The following is a 14,970-nucleotide window of genomic DNA, read 5'->3' on the forward strand; positions in this document are numbered from 1 at the left end:
CAGCTGAGGCTTAATTACGGACAGGTGATGGTAGACATCCGGCGGATTACCTGGCAGCATATATATTTTTCAGCATAATGAGGTTCTTGCTTCTCTTTTTTTTTTTTTTTTTCCCCCCAACTTAAATTTTTTTTTATTGGAGTTACATGTGCATACATTGTATCACAGCCCATTGTGTCATCCCCAAACTACAATTTTTATAACAAGCAACAACAACTTTCCATCTGAAACTGAAATACAAGCTACTACAAACCAAGACGTAACAGACAAGGGAACCGGGGGCGGGAAGGGGGAGAGGGGGCGAAGGGTATCAGGGCTCCATGCTTCTATGTTCTCTACTCTTGTTGTATATTCCTAATAGATTGTGTTTGCTGTGACTGCCTGGGGACAGAGCCTTCCTCTCCGTCCGCTTGACTATCTTCTGTGGTTGGGGCTGTCCTCTATCGTTGTGTCGCTATGTCTTGCCGTCTTGCGTTCTCCTTTAAGGGCCAGCATCTAGAACTATCATTGAAATATTGTGGTAGCATCCATCCCTGGGATGTCTAACTGGGCCAGCCACGGTGCCCAGACTTTTAGAAAATTTGTGCCAGTGTCATTAACTAAACTTGTTAATTGTTCCATCCGGCAAACATGCCAAATCCTGTATCTGATCTTAGGGATAATTGGGATCTCCTGTTGCTTCCATAATGCTGCGATCTCGCATCTTGTGGCTGTTGCAAAATGCGCGATCAATTTATGCGCCGCATTTGACATGCCCTGGATCCGTCTGCCCAAAAGGAACACCCATGGGGATCTCCAAACCGAGAATCCGCTGTATCCAATTTCTAATTAGTTCCCAAATCGGGGCCACTTTAGTGCAAGACCACAGCATTTGTCGCAAGTCTGCTACCTCCCCACACTGCCTAGGGCTAAGCGGGGAGTTGCCCCTAATGGATTTAGATAATCGAGTTGGGGTATAATACCACCGCATAAGGACTTAATATGCGTTCTCCTTTAATGTGGTGCATATTGAACTCTTTAATGCTGCATGGATAATTCTGTCCCACTCTTCGTCCTCTAAAGTCTCTCCTAAGGCCTCGGCCATGTTACGTGCTTGCTGGCGGAAGCGCGCTGAGGCGCGCTCCCGCTCAGCACTGAGCCCCTACAGCTGCAATTAGAGCGGCTTTAGTAGGGGCTCACCTGCGCTTACGCGCGCTTGCGGAAGCGCAGGTCTTGGGGGAATTTAAAATTCCCCCGCTTGCCGGCGAGACAGGCCGGTCACGTGAGCGGTTCGCCCAATGAGGGCGAACCAGCTCCGTGACGTCACTGGCCCGCCCCCGGCCAGTGACGCGCCCGCCCCCGGACCGCCCCCTGACGGCTGCTGAGAGCGCTTGCGGTAAGCAACCGCAAGGCCAGGGAAAGCACCCGTTTTCCCTGCGCCTCAGCGCGCCTCAGCACGCCAGCAGGGACCGTGGACTCGGCCTAAGTCTGATTCCCAGTGTCTAATGTAACACATTCTGGTTTCGTTGGGCGTCACTGGACAGATCACTTCCCTGTACATTCTAGATGTGAGTCCCCTTGTGTCCGTAGCTCTAGAACACAGCTGCTCAAAATTCGTTCGTGCCGGTCTGATTGGGGTTTTGTTATAAAAATCTCTGATCTGAAGGTATCGATAGAATTCTTTATTTGGGATAGCTTTAGAGGATTTAATTTGCTCAAACGATTGTATGTATTTTCTACCTTCCAAATCTTTAAGACGGGTTATCCCCGCTTGAATCCAATTTAAGAGGTTCTTGCTATTCAACCCTGGAGCAAAGTCTGGATTGCCGGCAATTGGTGTCATCAGTGAGCCTTTGGTAGTCAAATGGCAGCTAAATTTTGTGGCCTCCCAAACTCTTAATGAATTAACCATGGTCTGTAGCGGTACTTCCATCTTGCATACCCCTCTTTTGGGTAGCCAGATTAAATTTTGGAGTTCAATCGGTGCACAGCAATTCCTCTCCAACTCTACCCATCTCCGTAAGCTTGGGTCCGTGTGCCATTGGAGGATTTGCCCTAATTGGGCTGCTTTGTAGTAAGCCAACAAGCAAGGCACCGCTAAACCTCCTCTTGTAGTGGGTCGCTTCAAGATACCCTTTGCAATTCTTGGGTTTTTCTTATTCCAAATAAATTTCATGATTTGTGACTGTAGGGAGAGGATGTCAGAGTGCACCAATGGTATAGGTAGACTCTGGAAAAGATATAACATCTTTGGGAGGAGGTTCATTTTCACGCTATGTATCCTCCCAATCCATGAAATACTACCCCTCATCCATGTCCTGAGATCCTCCCCCAATGTCTTAATCACCCTGGGAAAGTTTGCCTTATATAACGTTTTGTAGTCCCTTGTAAGATATACCCCTAAATATTTGATAGCGGAGGCTTGCCATTTAAAATTAAAGTTGAGGTCAATCAGTTTTTCTACTTCTTTAGGTAAATTGATATTGAGGGCTTCGGATTTGGACTGATTGATCTTAAACCCCGAAATTTGGTTACATTTGCCTAAGATGCCAAATACGTTGGGCAGAGACGTGAGACGTTTGGATAGTGTTAGGATAACATCATCTGCATATAGAGCGGCTTTGTGCACCTGTTCTCCAATTGGGATTCCCGCAATGTCTGGACTATTTCTGATGTGCGCCGCTAGGGGTTCTCTACACAGGGCGAACAGCAGTGGCGACAGCGGGCACCCCTGCCTGGTTCCGCTTCTTATTGGAAATTGGTCTGAGGGAAAGCCCTGATGTCTCACTTTTGCTGTAGGGCCCTCATATAGCGCGAGAATGGCCCGCAGGAGGCGTCCTTCAAAGCCAAATGCTCCTATAGTTGCTGTTAGAAAGGGCCAGTCTATTCTATCGAAGGCTTTCTCATCATCCAGACTTAACACCATGGATTGTATATTTTTCTTTTGAGCCAGATCAATCAAAACAATGATTCTCCTGGTGTTGTCTGCCGCTTGCCTACCTCCGATAAACCCCACCTGATCCGCATTGATTAACCTGGGAAGAACAATACCCACCCTGTTCGCTATAAGCTTGGAGTAGATTTTAATATCCGAATTAATCAGTGAAATGGGCCGGTAGCTCTTGCAGTCTGCCGGGTCCTTTCCAGGTTTGTGGATCACAGATATTGAGGCTTGTAGCATTTGCGCTAGTAAGGAGACCCCTGCCAGAATTTCATTGAATAGTTTTAACGTGGGGGGCTAGTATTTTAGTATACTTCTTGTAACATAAGTTGGAGAAGCCGCCTTGCCCTGGTGCTTTGGCAGGTTTTAATGTTTTAATGACCTCAGAAAGCTCCTCTAGCGTAAAGTCCGTTTGGAGCGCCTTTCTCTCGGCTCTTCCCAAGACCGGCAATTTCGCCTCTCGTAGGAAAGTCTTTAACGCCTCTCCCGTTTTAGTGTTGTGGACAACCTTATCTCCATTATATAACTTTTCATAATATTTTTTGAACTCCTCTACAATTTTCCCAGGAATGGAGGTGAGATCGCCCTTTTGGTTCCGAATAGCGTGAATGTGGTAATTTGGAAGCTTATTTTTTAGCTTATTGGCAAGTAAGGTGTCAGGCTTGTTCACTTTTTAAAAAAATTTCCACTTAGACCAGGCCATTTCCTTCTCAGCCTGAGAGGAGAGGAGGAGATTGAGTTTCGTTTTGGTGTCTAATAATTGTTTCAATGTGTGATCGCTCTTATTCACTTTGTGTAGGGATGAGAGCTCCGCTAGCTGTTTTTCTAATTCTTTAATCTTAAACTCTCTTTCCCTTTTTATTTTGGTGGACAAATTCATTAGTACTCCTCTGAGGGTAGCCTTATGGGCCTCCCACAGCGTGGAGTGTGAAGCCACACTCCCCTCGTTCTCCTTGAAATATTCTTTAAGCTTGTCCCCTATTTCCCGCTCTAGATCCGGGATTTTCAGCAAGATCTCATTCAGTTTCCAATTCGCTCTAGATCTGTCTAGTGGTATTATTGTGCATCGCAGCTCGATAGATGCGTGGTCAGACCATGAAATATCATGGATCTCGGAACGAGAGACCCCGGGGACCATTCTGTTGGACACATAGAAGTAATCTATCCTACTGTAGCTGTTGTGTGGGTGAGAGAAGAAAGTGTATTCCCGCACTCCCTGGTGTTGCTCCCGCCATATATCGAGGAGTTGGCAGTCTTTTAGTCCTCTTTTTATTGTTAATACGTCCTGTCTGTGGGTTTTGTTAGTGGTCGAACATCTGTCTAGGTCCTCATTCAGTGCCCTATTCAGGTCTCCCGCTACAATAATGCTCCCTTTTGCCACTTTGCTGAGTTTGCAAAAAAACTTGTCAAAAAAGTCTGTGGCACTCTCATTAGGGGCATAGATTGCTGCGAGGGTTAGTGGGTGTCCCCGTATTGAGCCCCGCACTATGAGGTATCTACCTTCATTGTCACTGTATGTTCTGTCTGGTGTGAACGGAATGCGGTTGTGTATTAAGATGGCCACCCCTCCTTTTTTATTTTATTTTTAACCTTTGCGGAGGAGAGGAAGTGTACCCTAAAATCTTTGTCAAAATACTTGGGACAGTTGCCCTGGGAGAAGTGTGTTTCTTGCAAAAATAGAATTTCTGCCCCCTTACGCTTATAATCTCTGAATGCAACCCTGCGTTTCGCTGGACTATTAAAACCCTTTACGTTGTGGGAAATTAGCAGAAGTTCCTTACTCATTGCTGAACATGTATCGCCTTTTCTGTCGTAGTCTGTTTCTTTCCTGAGGAGCGAGTCCTCTGCTGGAGCTGTACTGCTTTCTTGCGTCCCAGATCACTTCGCGCCCACCTGAGGAAACACAGGGAGCGGGACACACAAAGGGGAAAACCGGAGGATACATAAACACCACACAACATATTTTGAAACATAGTATTTCTCGGCGTCCTGTCGAGTTTTTCCTCACGCCGAGACCATCGCCTTTGGGTTCCCGCTCTTCTCGCAGGAAGTCCAGACTTAGCTTGAGAGAGTGACGTCCCCTCCAAGAATCCTGACCCAAAGGGTTCCACTAGGGCCCTGAAGAGCTTCCCTCTTCATCCCTAGCCTGTGGCCCATGCGGACGTTGAAGCAGGTCACCTCCTACCACCCCTGCCCCGCACTTCACGTGTCATGACTAACGAAACCTATGTGACTTTTATAGGTGAACCCACAGCCCAGTGTTCCTAGCATGCTGCTGTCTCCTGCCCCATCCTTTCCCTTCAGACTTAGTGTTGCCTTGCCTACCCCGTGCCCTTTCCATCTCCCACGGCTACTTAGTGTGTGTTTTCTTCCATTACCTTCCCCCTCGATCCTGCTAACTGTTTTAGTCGAATTGGGCTAAATGCCTGCTCCTCCCCACTTTTGAACGGTGTGCCCGACTTCCTACCCTTGTTCTGTCAATCGCTCTATTTCTTCTAATCCGCCCCTTTACTTTCTATCTCTAGGCCATTATTACATCCGTTCTCTTACCCGTAACTTACCTATCTCGGCCCCCTTCCTTAACACACCTAACCTTGTCTCGTTCTGTCCTTGCTTCTCTCTTTGATAAAGCGCCTAGTGCGTGAAACGCGTTAGAGTTCTGCTTTGTCTCTGACGCCTAAGCTGTTTGTGGTTCCATAATAAATCTGTTTTTATCAGCAAGTTTTTCTGGCTGGACCTGTTTTTTTCTGCAAGGAGACATGCTCTCCACCTACCTGCGATCCAGGCAAACTTTACTTATCCATGGCAGAAAAGCCTCCGAATCCCATTTATTTAGGCTCAGTGCCTTTTGAAACAAAGAACAGACATTAGTGTATTAAATAAAGACCCAGGACCACTATGCTGTAGGCAAATGGTAAAACCTAGAATTGTAAGGGTTGATCCCCCTAATTTAGCAGCAGGACTTGCTGGAAGCTATAATTCTGCCGCTGATTTAATCCCAGATTATTACAGGCAGTAGAGCTTCATGCTGCGTGTGTTGAGCTGTGAGGGATGCTGTCTGTTTAAAGTCTTGTCTTTAGGATTGGCTATTCTGTCCTTACAATCATGGATATGGTAGTTGCTCATATAGGGGGAGGGAGGTGGGTAACGGAGAACTGATGCTACCCAAACACACACGTGCGTGTTTGTCCCCTCTCGCAGGAAGCAGTTAATATAAAGTGCAAATTGCTGTGTTCTGCCAGTAGGTACCGGGAAAGCAGTCAGGTTTAGATACTTAATGGACTTTTAGCCATTTACCAGTTTTGTTAGCCACTTGTTCATTGGCTGCCTAATCTCGCTTGGTTTATTTTAGGGCGTCATTGTGTTTTGGGGGGTCGGGGGGGGGGGGGGGGGAGGTTGGCTGCTTTGAATCCCCTCCAAAATAAAAAGCAATGACGTCTCTCTATAGGTAAAACTGTCATACTGGAGGGTACTCACCACGTTGTTCTGCGGCCCAAATTATCAGTGCAATAGTCTTAGTTTCAGCCATCCTTTCAGAAACTCTTACCTGTATTCTGTGTCAAATGAATGTTTTGCTTTTCTCTGGGAACACTGAATTTAAGCATTTCCACTCCTTATCGTCATCTGTTTAATGGTTTCCTAAGTCTTTGCAAACCAAGCACAATACAAAATGTACCTGTCACTTTGAGGAACGACTGACTGATCATCAAATAAATAACATAAAGATTGTACAAACCGTCAAGCTTTAGTTCACTATGGAAATGTTACAAGTTAAAATCAAATGTTTTATATTTACTTTTATATATTTTTTGAGATCTGTTTAACACATTAGACATGCTACTGTGCTTAGTTCAGTTTGGGTCTGAGGGACTGTTCCTTTAAGTAAGGTCTTGTATTGACTGGTCCCTGTGCTCATTTAATAGTGATGTCTGAACGACAAGAGACTGCCCTAATTGAACTTATGGTGTGTACGATTCGACAGGCTGCTGAAGCTCACCCTCCTGTGGGCAGAGGCACCGGGAAGAGGGTAAGTTGAAAGTTGAGCCTTCCTTTTGTCCATTATTACATCATACTTGTTAGTCACATGTGAGTACAGCGGTTAAGAATTAGGTCTAGTATGATTACTGTGCTTAGCATGATGAGGCCACGGAGACAGCCACCCACACAGTCACACCACTGCATGTCACTGGGTTCTTATACTATGAGGGAGACTATCCCAAGAACATAAAAGTAACAAAGATCCTTGATGTGCGTTCTGGATCTACTAAATTTTTAGCATAAAACGGTCTTCTTTTTGTAATCCATTTGCAACATATTTTAGGTACATCTGGCAACTAAGGGGTTACATTTTAGCTTTGGTTTAAAAACACTTTTTATTCTCCACCATTGTGCTAGACATATTTTAATTTGTATGTTATGGAGTGTAGCTGTATCTCTGGCAATAGAAGCAGTAGTCATGAATCCAAGGCTAATTCATTCATAAGGTAACTATAGATTGAATTTAAAGGTCAGTGGAGAGAGCTTGCTGACGGTATGAGGGCAACGACGGGGAATTATTTTGAGGGGGAGGAGGGAGGAGACTTTGCGACGGAGCTGAAAAAAACTGTCAATACTGTAGCTTTCTCGCATTCGCCATGACTATGTATCACTATAGGTTTTTGCCACTTCTTGATACAGGTACGACACAGGTTAGTGATCTTGTAACAGGATTGTATAAAGGTACATGTTTTCCGCTTTCCTCTGTCCTACCATCCGGCGGGATGTGGTCATTTTTATTTTATTTATTTTTTTGTTTCTTAGTCTGCCCGAAGTCTGCCAACGGTGCACTGGGGTGTGGAGCTCATCCACGGACCGTTTGTTGCCACCCTGCTGCCACTCTGGCAGTAACCCTCTCCATATGGTCACAGAAGGCATGTCATCTGGGGGCAGTTTCCCTATTCCATTTTAAGGGGCCTATTCAGGTAGCTTCGATTTAAAATTGCTGCTATCTCGAATGGTGTAGCATAACCCCATCGAACGATTTGACATTTGTGTTATCACTGTATTCAGAAAATCAGAAACCATTTCCACAAGTCTCAAACCGTCAGGTAGGAAAATACCAATACCGTATGGGACAGCAGCAATGGTATCTCAGCCTGTCTAAAAGTTGTCCCCCGTGCAATCTGCTTGCAGTCTGTAAGAGCTGCACAGAGTGAGCTGCATCTCCCTGCACAGCTAACGCAGGCGATCGCAGTGTTTTTTTATTTATATTTTAATAAGTGTACTGTAGCAGGTGGTCTCCGAAGCTGAACTGCATCATTTCAGGTCCAGGGAACCCCTGCTTCCTGAGTTACAGGCCCTGGTATGGGGTGCCGCTATGTCCTATGCATTTAAATCTCCCGGTCACGTGACGCAGGAGATTTACACATTGCAGGGGGATTCCGGCACCCCATACCGAGGCCTGTAACTCGGGAAGCAGGGGGTCCCCATGGCTGAAATCAATGCGGTTCAGCTCCGGAGACCCCCCACTACAGTACACTGTTCTTAAAATGTAACATGATATAATTGACTTATGTTAACTAAATATATATTTTGAAGTGTAAAGTATCTAAATGGCGTTACTCAAGTCTTTCATTCAATGTAAATCATAAAAATCAAAACACAATTTCAGTGACAGAACGCAAAGAATTTTGACTTAGAACGCATGTGCTCGGTACCCTGTTATTTTTTTTTTTTTTTAAATAGTCATTAGCAGTTAATGTTATATTAATCTATATACAATTCTTATGTTGTGTACACACCTTGCATGTTTTCCACTTCTGTCTTTTTTTATAATAAATGGTGCATTTCTAAAAAATGTGCTATTTGCACTTCTATATTTATACTCACTTGGAATTCCTCTAGTAAGTGGTGTGTGTGCAGCCCATTCTGCGCATTGGTGGAGTCGGGCGGCCCCTTCTGTGCATGCGCAGCCATGACGTTGCGCATTTTCGTTACAAGCAACGAGATTTTCGCCATCAAAACGCTATAGCTGCCACCAAAGAAGTTTCGCTTCAAAAACAGCTTCATTTCAGCTTCATAAGGCAATGAAGGTCTTAACCCTGAGGACCCGGTTTGTTGGGGGTACAGGGTGTAGGTGAAGGCCTCTCGCTAGCTACCCAAGAGGCATAACCATCCACCTTTGGGGCAACTATCCCCTTCACCCAATCCCTCTACCCCCAAGTAACCTTAAAATACAACAACCCTTCTCCCCCTCCTCCCCTCCCACCCAACACATACAGTACAATAACGGGCAAAATTACTATTATCCAGATATGGATAATAGCTCATTTGCCCATTAAATAGAAAACATTATCCAGCCAGCATAAAGTAAATAAAAGTTCTCCATACCCCTGCCAGGATGAAGGCCGTCCTCATCACTGCCCTCCGCGTCCATGTCCTCCGTGGACAGCAACATAATAAACTACAGACACACCCCGTTTTAAGTACACTCACTTGCGAGTACGTACATATTTTCTTTTGTACCATACCCCTCTGTACGTACGCTTGCTTTGCGAGTACGTACACTAAGGCTATGTCCCTGCTGCTTGGCGGCGCGCGCCTCACCAATGGACAGCGATGATCGGTTTCCATGGCCGAATAGCGGAGACAGCGGTATAAACGGGGAGGGAGAGGCCGGTTTCTCTCAGATCCCTGCCTTGCTGGGGTGATAGACTATTAGGAGTATGAATAGGGATCCTATTCGTAAAGTAAAAACAAGGAAATGTACACATCTACATAACTTACACCTCCGGTCCCGGGGCACAAGGCTTCCATTGGTGAAGTACTGTCCCTGCTGCTTGGTGGCGTGCGTACCTTTCACCAGTCCCTCACCTCCTTGCTTGTTCTCATTCTTTGCACTGAGGCTCCCCTACAGACCGCTGTAGTAGTGACACGCTGATTCCCCCTCGGCCAATAGGCAAACGGCAGCTTGTGCATGCGCCTGTCAGCATGTCCTGAACTGGCTCCCTACCTGTACCGGAGCTGTGCGCAAGCGGGGCTACTACAGTAAAGTAAAGGCTGAATTTAATCACTGGAAGCCAAGCTGATCGAGGACCTGAGTAAGGAGGGATAGTAATTGGCAACAGTTGTGAACGCTGGCATACAACTACAGTTTTGTTTTAACCAAAGTCACAAATAAATCAAAGTCAAATAAATGTACTTCACTTTCATGCCCTTTCTTCTATTTTTTTATGCACGATCCTAATTAACACCTCATAATTCCACCTGGGCTGCAAGCTTGCCAGGTGTTAATCACTTTTTCTTTCCGGTACAGTATATTTTATTATACGTAATGGCAGATAAAAATACTCTGAAATCTATTACTTTAGATATGAAGCTTAAAATGATTAAACGGTATGATGGTGTTTCTCAAGCTGAGATTGGCCGAAGGCTAGGCTTCACTCGGACGACAGTTTATACTGTCATGAAGAGTAAAGACAAAATTATTGCAGAAGTAGCGTTGTTGCAGACATGGGGACTCTCTTAATAATTTGGATAGAAAATCAGACTACACGCCATGTTCCTGTAACCAGGCAATTATTCAAAGTAAAGCCTTAAGCCTATTCATTGACCTGAAGGCCAAAAAAGGTGAGGCAGCAAAGGATGCAAAATTTGTTGCGAGCTGTGGATGGTTTGATAGGTTCAAGAAGAGGTCTAACATATACATAACATCAACGTGCAAGGAGAGGCAGTGGCTGCAGAAAGCTATCCACGCGACCTTGCCAAAATTATTGATGACGAAGGCTACCTAAAGGATCAGATTTTTAATGTGGATGAGACTGGTATTTTCTGGAAAAAGATGCCGGCAAGAACCTTCATCGCAAGAGAGGAGAAATGATACCTGGCTACAAACCAGCTAAAGATAGAATAACCTTCTGTTAGGTCGCAATGCTTCTGGTACCTTAAAGCTAAAGCCTATGCTAATTTATAGTTGGCAAAACCTTAGCGCTTTAAAGAACTATGTTATAACTGGACTTCCAGTGCATTGGAGGTCTAATAGAAAAGCATGGGTGACTGCAGCCATTTTTTGAAGACTGGTTTGACACTTGCTTTGTACCTGAGGTGAAAGCCTATTGAAGGGACAACAATATCTTTTTCCAAATTTTGCTCCTTTGTATAAAATGCTCCTGGCCACCCTCGATCGTTAAATTAGCTGAATCCCAACAATCTAGTGGAATTCCTACCACCTCAATACTGAAGCCCATGAATCAATGTGTCATAGCCACCTTCAAGTTGAACTACTTAATTAATATTCTTAAGTGTATTGCAGCAATAGACAATGAAGAGGGAACAGGGCAAGAAGAGATGTTGCTGACATAAATCGTCGCTACTCCCTGCTTCTTGAGCGCATTGATAAAAACTGCCCTGATCCTCTCCTGTGCTGATCACTAGTTCCTGTGTATGAAGAGCGGGGACAGTGTTCACCAGGACTCCCGCATTAAACATTTGACTGGAGTCAGGAGATGCGCCTACCTACGGCTGAAAGATCCCTTCTACCTGTGCACCATATATGTGGGTTGTGTAGCTCTCTACGTATATTATGTTGCTTACACTGCTCTATGCAGTCCTGTTGTGTTAGTAAGCTGACCTGCTCTTCCTCTTACTGGGAGTGACCTAAACCTATGGTGATGCACTGTCATGGAGAGACTACGAGAGAATAATTATTGTTAAGGGGGGAAAGAATTGTTTACACCAACGCAAACTAGCTTTTATTCTGTTTTCTGCCCGAATTAAAAACTGGGTAGTGTTGCCACATCAGACAAAAAGAAAAAAAAATCTGTTCTGTTTTGACTATACAATTTTTGACACTACAATTCCTATCAGTTTGCAGGGATGTAATTGTATACATCCATTACTTAATTTTCCAGCTTGCTAGAAATCAGACTAGGCATTTATATAGACATGTTTTCATTCCAGGTGTTGACTGCAAAGGAAAGAAAAATGCAAATAGACGATAAGAATAAGCTGACGGAGTATTTCATTGTGGCACTTCCAATGTTGGTCTCCAAGGTACGTCTCATCATTTCAACTTTTTCAGTAAACGATGGATAACGTACTAGATTTAGCTATGAGTTCTGAGTTCCATTTTATTGACTGCGTGTCCAACAGTTTGTAAAAGAAAACCGATATCGCACACCACAGAACTTGCTGTGTGCTGTTTTTTTGTTCGTGATTTTGGAAACAATGATTCAGCCATTTTTGGCTGCGACAACCGACACAATGTTTGAAGCGATTGGCAAATGTTTTGATTCTGAGGGAGCAATTCAACCCGCCTTGGTGTTGAAATTATGTGAAAATGTTTTGAGATTTTGCAATTAAAAACGTATTTGTTAGCTTTGAGCATAGGTCTGCAAAAACGTCAGTGCAAAATATACCTGACTGAGAAAAGGCTGGTAATTCCAAAATTGCAGTGTTAAGGGTTTAATTAAGAAGTGTAGCAGAAGTGTGGGGAAAAAGCCAAATATAACGCAACAGTTCTAGCTTGAGTAGCTCTAGAAATGTTTTTCTGGTGCCATTTCTGTTTAATAATTTTAGATTGGCAAAATTTGAACCACCACACACACTGTTTTCTTTTCTCTGGTTTAAGGGAATTAGTTAGAGTTCTTAAAAAAAAAAAAATGTGGCCAGTTTTCTGTTGTAATTTTTGCTTTAAAAAAAAAATATTTGAAAATTCTGAAAAAAATTATAAAATAGACAACTAAGAAAATGTACCATTTTTAAAAAAAAAAAATTTTATGTAAATATTCACAACAAGTGTAAAACAAATAAAATTCCTGTCATTCATTTTGCAATGAAGTACAATACTTTGCGGCAATAGAAAAGTCTGTGATCCTCTGTTCAAGGCTTAATGGTATAAATTATAGTTTTAGGCTATGGAAATATACAGGTGTGTAATTAAAGTAGTGAAATTCACACTATCTGCAAGATGCAAAATTTTTATGGTGATGAGATGGATTGTATATTAATAGTGTGTCTCGGTCTGTCCAAACCAAGTTTCTGGAAGGAGAATCTGCACTACAGTATTGATGATCAAAAAAATGTGCATTTAAACATCCATTAAAAAACCTATGTGGGACCTTTCTCATAGTGGTGTCCCACAGTGGACCGAAAAGTTTGATATTTTATGGATGTTTAAATGCACCTTTTTTTTTAATCAATACTGTACTGTATACTTCCACAATCCTAGTTTGGGTGTCTTATTTTCATATTTTATTGATGGGATAAGGCTATTTTCAATTTATCAATAGAATTAGGAGAAATGTGTGTAAGTTACAAATAGTGAATGGTTTATTGGCTTTGAGCGACTGGTTCCTCTGGCTGAGCACACTCTGGCTGAGCACACTCACTCTGAACAGAGAAATTAAGTGCTTGTCACTGTCGGATTGCACCCGCGCTACATTTATTCTGCGATTTTCTTTTCTTGTCTGCAGTACTCTGCAGATGCAGAGAAAGTGGCAAACCTCTTGCAGATCCCTCAGTTTTTTGATCTAGAACTCTATAGCACCGGCAGAATGGAAAAAGTAAGTAAATGCTTGATAATCCCTGTACAACTTTTATACAAGAGGTTCATCAAATTATATGGGACGTTTTCAAATGAAATCTTTTGATAAATATTTTTGTAAGGAAGGGTTCATTAAAGCTGAAGTCTGTGCTAATTGCCATTTTTGTGGGCATTTTGTTTTCTTAAGAGATCCTGCTTTTTCCAACACTGATTTTATTTTTTTAATCTGATGCCCCGTTCTGGAGCGTTTGAAATATTAAGTGTCCAGAGGTTCAAATGAAGCGCTCTTTGAAGCCCATCACAGTCTAGAGCAGGGGTGCGCAAACTTCTTAAGCTGCGCCGCCCCCTGCCCGGGAGCCGCCCTCTCTCCAATGACTCTGCGTCAAATGACGTCGCGGGTCGTGTGCCATCAAGTGACCCAGCCACGTCATTTGACGCGCGTTGCCATGGCGACGTGTGCCATCACATAATCATTTGACGCGCATCTGCGAAGACCCAGCAGAGAGCAGGTAAGTGAGTAACAGAGGCCTCAAGCCTCCCCCGGCATTTAATTTAAATGCCGCGGGGAAGAGCGTGGGGCCTCTGTAACCACCTGCGCCCCCCCCCCCCCCATGACATTCTCCCATCCCCCCCGGGTTGGGCGCCACCCAGTTTGCGCACCGCTGGTCTAGAGGTTGCCACGGTAACATCAGAGGCTAGAGATTAGAAAAAATCATGCTTTTTAACACTGGAGAAAAAAAATTGGTAAGAAAAAGGAGCCATGCTCAGCAGGCAAGATACGAACATGAGTTAAATTCATATAGGATTCTGGGGGAATTGTTGCTTTAAAGGCATAACACCCCAGCGAGAGAATGAAAAAATAAAAACATTGAAGTTACCACAGTGGCCTGTTCTCAAACAGCTGATCTAGAATCTCATTGCGTTTTTTCAGCACCTCGATAGCTTGTTAAAGCAGATAAAGTTTGTTGTTGAGAAGCACACAGAGTCTGACGTGTTGGAAGCCTGCAGTAAAACGTACAGCATCCTGTGCAGCGAGGAATACACCATCCAGAACCGCGTTGACGTAGCACACAGTCAGCTGATTGATGAGCTCGTTGACCGTTTCAACCACTCGGTGGAGGAACTTCTACAGGAGGTATCTGTCCAGCACTTACTATCTGTATGTGAAGGTGGTGCCCAGTGATACATGTGCTCATATCTCCAGTATATAACCAGTCGTTTGCCGCTAATTAACGCCTGTGGTGTCAGTGGGACCTGACAGTGGAGCAAAAAAAGTAGTCCATCGTTTAGCAGCTAGTTATCCCCTACAGTGTTGGGACCTAAAACAACACCACAACACACAACTTTAGCTGTCTGCATTTTTATTTAATATTGATATAAAAAATGGTTTGACAGAAGGACTGGGGTTTGTTTTAACTGTGTAACAGATGTTTAAGGACACTGATGCCAATCGGTAGTTTTAGAGGCTTTAATATAAAGTGACAGAGGACAAAAAAATATTCTTTATACATGCATAGAAAGCAGAAAG

At 43.8% G+C, this 14,970-nt stretch overlaps 1 protein-coding gene across 2 annotated transcripts in view; it reads left to right on the top strand.

Moving 5' to 3' along the window:
* STAG1 (STAG1 cohesin complex component) overlaps positions 1-14,970 on the top strand; it is a 144,186-nt gene that overhangs the window by 111,123 nt on the left and 18,093 nt on the right. For both annotated transcript variants that reach the window (XM_075570324.1, XM_075570325.1), the window contains exons 16-19: positions 6,844-6,947; positions 11,858-11,950; positions 13,372-13,461; positions 14,374-14,577. In XM_075570324.1, the coding sequence (XP_075426439.1) occupies positions 6,844-6,947; positions 11,858-11,950; positions 13,372-13,461; positions 14,374-14,577 (491 nt within the window). The remainder of the gene's footprint in view (positions 1-6,843; positions 6,948-11,857; positions 11,951-13,371; positions 13,462-14,373; positions 14,578-14,970) is intronic.

This window comes from Ascaphus truei, chromosome 14, assembly GCF_040206685.1.
Source record: "Ascaphus truei isolate aAscTru1 chromosome 14, aAscTru1.hap1, whole genome shotgun sequence".
Taxonomy (NCBI): Eukaryota; Metazoa; Chordata; class Amphibia; order Anura; family Ascaphidae; genus Ascaphus; species Ascaphus truei.